General features: G+C 70.0%; 1 protein-coding gene across 1 annotated transcript; it reads right to left on the bottom strand.

Moving 5' to 3' along the window:
- Positions 1-1,096: 1,096 nt before the first annotated feature.
- Positions 1,097-5,718, bottom strand: MEF2B (myocyte enhancer factor 2B). The gene is made up of 8 exons (XM_058040784.1): positions 5,648-5,718; positions 5,313-5,516; positions 5,115-5,246; positions 4,295-4,445; positions 3,008-3,153; positions 2,262-2,361; positions 2,100-2,187; positions 1,097-1,457 (listed from the first exon to the last, which is right to left on the bottom strand). Exons 1-8 carry the CDS (start codon positions 5,699-5,701, stop codon positions 1,097-1,099), a joined length of 1,236 nt encoding a protein of 411 aa, XP_057896767.1. The 5' UTR covers positions 5,702-5,718.
- Positions 5,719-5,957: the final 239 nt, after the last annotated feature.

Here is a 5,957-nt window from a genome sequence, read left to right on the forward strand (position 1 = left end):
CCCATGGACCCCGCTGTCCCTCCCTGTCACCCCCAGGGTGTCCCCATGGACCCCGCTGTCCCTCCCTGTCACCCCCAGGGTGTCCCCATGGACCCCGCTGTCCCTCCCTGTCACCTCCAGGGTGTCCCCATGGACCCCGCTGTCCCTCCTTGTCACCCCCAGGGTGTCCCCATGGACCCCGCTGTCCCTCCTTGTCACCCCCCGGCAGCGTGGCCGTGCCCAGCACAGCCCCCTGGGGATGTCCCCCCACCCCAAAATCGGCAGAACCCCCAAACCCGGCCCAGCCCCGAGCTGAAACAGGCTCAGCTCAGCTGGGCCGGGCCTTAACCCCCGCCTCTCCCCCCAAATCTCGATTTTAAGGGGTTTTTCCTCCTCCCCCGTGCTCTGAGGCCCCCGAGAGGCTTTTTGGGGTCACCGAGGGGGTGCGGGCAGTGCCGCCTCTCCCGTGGGGACAATGCCACCCCAAACCGGGCTGCCTGAGCCCAAAAACCTCACAGCAGACACCCCGAGCCCCTCAGCTCTTTATTGGTGCGAAGATAATAAATAGAAAAGAGCCCCTGGCTGGGGGCGCAGCGCTGTCCCCTGGCCGTGTCCCCTGTCCCTGTCCCCTGTCCCCTGTCCCCTGTCCCTGTCCCCTCCCCTGTCCCCGTCCCCTCCCCTGTCCCTGGCCGCGGGATCGGGCCGGGGCTGCCGGGTTGGAGCCGCCGCCGCTGCTCTCAGTCCTGCTGCCACCGCGTGGCACTTCCCGGCCACTCCCGCTGCTGGGGACACGCTGGGGACACGCTAGGGACAGGCGGGGACAGGCGGGGACGGCGCCCAGCGCCACCGCACAGGACACGGCCCCGGCTCCCGAGGGGACTCGGTGGCACCGGGGGCACGGGGGCTGAGATGGCACCGGGGTGGCACCGGGGGGGCACCGGGGGGTCCCGAGGAGCTGCAGCCCCCGCGTGGGGACAGGGAGGGACCCTACAGGAGCCCGGTGGCACCGGGGGCACGGCGGGCTGAGATGGCACCGGGGGGACACCGGGGGGTCCCGAGGGGCTCAGATGGGGCAGGAGCGGGGGCTGCTCCCCCTGCCCGCGCCCCGCCGGCCTCGCTATCTCTGCCAAACGTCCGCGGGCTGTCCCCTCCGCGCGGGGACCGCGGGGACAGCGGGGACAGCGGGGACAGCGGGGACAGCCGCCCTGGGCTCGTCCGGCAGCGGCCGATGCGCGAACGGGGGGAAGCTCTTGGCGAAGCCATCGCGGGGCTGGAGCTCGCCGGGGGCTCGGGGCGCCTCGCCGAGGGGCGCCAGGGGGGCCAGGGGGGGCTGGGGGGTGCCCGGGGCACAGCCCAGACCCGGCGACACCCGCTCGGATTTGATGCTGACGGGCTGCGGGGACGCGCCGGGGACAGCGACAGCGACAGCGGCAGCGACAGCGGCTGGCTCCTCCGCGGGGACCATCCGGCTGCTGGCCCTGCGCGACAGGGCACGGGGGGTGAGGGACAGTGCCCGTGTCCCCTTGTCACCCCTAGAGGGGTGGAGACCCTCCCAGTTCCTGTCCTGAGCTGGTTCTGGGCCCACGCAGCTGCTGGGGGGGACATGGGGACAAGGTCCAAGGGGGAACCCGGCTGGAAATAATCCGGGGGTGCTTCGGGGTGACCCCCAAGAGCACCCGGTGGGTGGGGGGGCTGGCCCTCGGTGCCACCCATGGCTGGGAGGGGACAGCCGTGGGTGCAGCAGAATGCGGTCACCCTCGCATTGTCCCCCTGTCCCCACCACAGGGCCACCCCTGTCCTTACCCCAGCGAGGCCATGTCCTGCCTGCCTTGTTCCCCCTTGTCCTGCCCTGTCCCCCCCGTCCCCTGCCCTGTCCCCTGTCCTGTCCCCCACTCTGTCCCCACCCTGTCCCCTGCCCTGTCCCCACCCCAGGGCCACCCCTGTCCCCACTCTGTCCCCTGCCCTGTCCCCCTATCCCCAGCTGTGTCCCCCCTGTCCCCACCCTGTCCCCCCTGTCCCCACTCTGTCCCCTGCCCTGTCCCCAGCCATATTCCCCCTGTCCCCACCCTGTCCCCCGTCCTGTCCCCCCTGTCCCCTGCCCTGTCCCCAGCCCTCCTCACCCCAGCGCCGCCACGTCCCGGGGGTGCTGCCAGGCCTGGGGGGGCTGCAGGAATCCGGGGGGCGCCGGGACCTCCCCAGCCCCAAAATCTGCGGGGTGGGAGCACAGAGTGAGCGGGAGGGGGTGACCAGGGAGGGGACAAGGCTGGGGCAGCGCCACTCACCCGCCGGGGCCGGGCTGAGGAAGGGGAACCCGGCCAGGCCGTGGCTCGGGAGGCCGGAGCTGCCGGGGCTCAGCGTCTGCAGGGCGGGGAACAGCGGCCGCTGCGGGAAACGGGGGCACCCCAATGGCTTCTGGGCCCCAAAACCCCAAACAGGGGCACCCCAATGGCTTCTGGGCCCAAAACCCCAAACGGGGGCACCCCAATGGCTTCTGTGCCCCAAAACCCCAAACGGGGGAACCCCGATGGCTTCTGTGCCCCAAACCCCAAACGGGGGCACCCCAATGTGTTCTGTGCCCCAAAACCCCAAACGGGGGAACCCCGATGGCTTCTGTGCCCCAAAACCTAAAACGGGGGGACCCCAATGGGTTCTGGGCCCCAAAACCCCAAATGGGGAGACCCTCCAAAACCCTCCCTGAGTCCCCCAGCAAGGAAGGGGCGCGTGGGAGGAGCGGGGTCTGGGGAGGGGACAACAGCATGCAGCATGGCTTTGGGGACATCCACGTGGCCCTGGGGACAGCCATGTGGCATTGGGGACAGTTGTGACGCCTCGGGGACAGTCATGAGGCCTTGGGGGTGGCCGTGTGGCCCTGGGGACAGCCGTGTGGCCCTGGGGACAGCCGTGTGGCATTGCGGACAGCCATGAGGCCTTGGGGACAGCCATGTGACAATGGAGACAGCCGTGTGGCCTTGGGCACAGCCGTGTGGCCCTGGGGACAGCCCCGTGGCCCTGGGGACATCAGACTCACCGCCGCGGTGCTGCCGCTCCGGCCGCCGGCCAGGCCGCCCTGGCTGTCCCCGCGCCGGCCCTCGGTGCCCAGGAACAGCGGCGGCGGCGTCTTGGTGGCCAGGGCGCGGCCCAGGCTGGCGGCGGGGAACAGGGGGTAGCCGAGCCCTGGGGACAGACAGACGGACAGCGGGACGCACGGGTGAGCCTCGGGGATCCCCGGTGTGCCTGCACGGGGCCGCGCTCCGGCACGGCCACTGCCAGCGGGACACCGGGGTGCGACAGGGGTGACAGCAGGGCAGGGCTGGAGGGGGCTCTGGGCCATACACAGGGGACAGGGCTGTGTGTCCCCGTCCCTGCCTGTCCCTATGCCAGGGTTTGGGGTGCTGCCTGTCCCCATCCCTGCCTGTCCCCATCCCTGCCTGTCCCTATGCCAGGGTTTGGGGTGCTCCCTGTCTCCATCCCAGGATTGGGAACGCTGCCTGTCCCCTTCCCTGCCTGTCCCCTTCCCTGCCTGTCCCCATCCCGTGCCACCTGCCACCCCAGGAGGTTTCCCTGCTCCAGCCCCGGGTTTGTGGCCTTTCCAGCCCCTTTTCTGTCCCCGCCAGGGGCTGAGCCCCCGTGCCAGGCTGCGGCACTCGGGATGGGCACGGCGGGCACGGGTGAGGGCGCAGCTGCCGCCGGGGCCGGCGGGCACAGGAAGCAGCTGGAGCCGCCCCGGGCCGGTGTTTCCACAGCTGCGGCCCCGCCGCTGCCCACGCAGCCCCGGCCCCGCGCCCGGGAAGGCCCCGCGGGGGGAGCTTTGCATGCGGGGCCGGGCGGGGAAAATCCCGGCGGGGCTCGGGGGAGACGGGGTGGGCACGGCCGGGACAGAGGGGCCAGGGCGGGAACGGGGTGCCCGGGGTGGGGGGACCATGGAGGGAACGGGGTGCCCGGGGTGGGGGGTCCATGGTGGGGGGACCATGGTGGGAATGGGGTGTTTGTGGAAGGAATGGGCCGTCCATGGAAAGGAGGAGGTGCTCAATGGTGGAAATGGGGTCCCCATGGAGGGTATGGGTGCCCAGGGTGGTAATGGAGTCACCATGGAGGGGATAGGGTGTCCATGGAGGAAATGAGGTGTCCATGGTGGTAATGGGGTGTGCATGGCAGGGATGGGGTGTCCAGGGGGGTGATGGGGTGCCCAGGGTGGGGACAGGACCCCCATGACAGGGATGGGGTGCCCAGGACGGGGATGGGGTACCAGGATGGGGACAGACCCCACGGCGGGGTCCCCTCCCCTGCGCCCACCCCGCGGTGTCCCCGAGCCTACCTGGGGGCAGCGGCCCCGGGGACCGTCCCGGTGCTTTGGGGGCCGCGGCTCTGAGGGCAGGGGGGCGGCCCGGGCCCGGCGGGGAGCCCAGGGAGCCCTCGGGGCCCGGCGGGGAGCTGCCGTAGGCGGCCTCGGGCAGCGGCAGCGGGCTCTGAGGGGACACACGGTCAGGGACAGAGACCCTCGGGACCCTCGGGGACACACACGGTCAGGGACAGGGACCCTTGGGACTCTCGGGACCCTCGGGGACACACACGGTCAGGGACAGGGACCCTTGGGACTCTCGGGACCCCTGGGGACACACACGGTCAGGGACAGGGACCCTCGGGGACATTCAGGGACACACGGGGGTCAGGGACAGCCACCCTCGAGATCCTTGGGGACACACAGGAGTCAGGGACAGGGACCCTCGGGGACATTCAGAGACACTCAGGGACACAGAGGGGACAGGAATAGGGACCCTTGGGGTCATTCAGGGACACACAGGGCTCAGGGACAGCCACCCTTGGGATCCTTGGGGACCCTTGGGGACCCTCAGGACTCTGCAGGACAAACCAGATCCCAAAGAGAGGGAGGGGACAGGACCCTTGGGGACCCTTGGGGACCCTGCAGGATGAACCAAAACCCAAGGCCAGGGAGGGGACAGGACCCTTGGGGACCCTTGGGGACCCTTGGAGACCCTCAGGGCCCTTCAGGACAAACCAGAACCCAAGGCCAGGGAGGGGACAGGACCCTTGGGGACCCTCAGGACCCTGCAGCACGAGCCATAACCCAAGGCTATGGAGGGGACAGGACCCTCCACGTGCCACCCGCGACTCACATAAAACCTGGGCCGCGCCAGGGCCAGGTCGGCGCCCTCTCCGAGCCTCCTGCTCCTGTCCGTGGGCGGCTCCGGGCCCTCGTCCAGCTCCAGCTCGTGGCTCTCCAGCCCCAGCCCCTTGCGCTTGAGCGTCTGCGGGGAGGGCACCGTGAGCGGGTCCCCGGGCACCGCGCGCCCCGGCGCCGCCCCGGGCGCTACCTCGAGGATGTCGGAGTTGGTGCGGCTCTCGTGGGGCTCGCTGTACTCGGTGTACTTGAGCAGCACCTTGTCCATGTCGGTGCTGGCGTACTGGAACAGGCGGTTGGTGCTGTTGAAGATGATGAGCGCGATCTCGCAGTCGCACAGCACGCTCAGCTCGTAGGCCTTCTTCATCAGCCCGAATTTCCGCTTGGTGAAGGTCACCTGCGGGGGGCCAGAGTGAAAACCCCCCAGAAGCGGCGCCCGGTTCTCCCAAAACCGCTCCCCACGGGGCAATTCTGCCTCCCATCCTCCTCATCCTCTCCCTGATCCCACCTCACCCCGAGCAGCCCCACCTGCCGGTTCCGCTGGTCCAAAATGCGGCTGATCTGGATCTTTTTGCGGCCCATTTCGGCCTCCTCCGCCGGGCTCGGGGCTGGAAGAGAGCGAGAGACGCCTGAGCCCCGCGGCCCTGGGGCTGGCCCCAGCCACAGTCCGCCCCGGCGCCGCCAAAAATAAGTTTGGCCGCGAAAAAAAATCGATTTTCGGAGGAAGTTCGGTCATTTCTTCTTCCGTGAAATTGGTGGCCAAGCGGAAAGTGGGGGAAAATCGGGAAATTCTGCTGGGTTAGAGGGGAAAAAATCCCCTCGGCCTTGCCCAGCCAGC

This window comes from Melospiza georgiana, chromosome 26, assembly GCF_028018845.1.
Source record: "Melospiza georgiana isolate bMelGeo1 chromosome 26, bMelGeo1.pri, whole genome shotgun sequence".
Classification (NCBI taxonomy): Eukaryota; Metazoa; Chordata; class Aves; order Passeriformes; family Passerellidae; genus Melospiza; species Melospiza georgiana.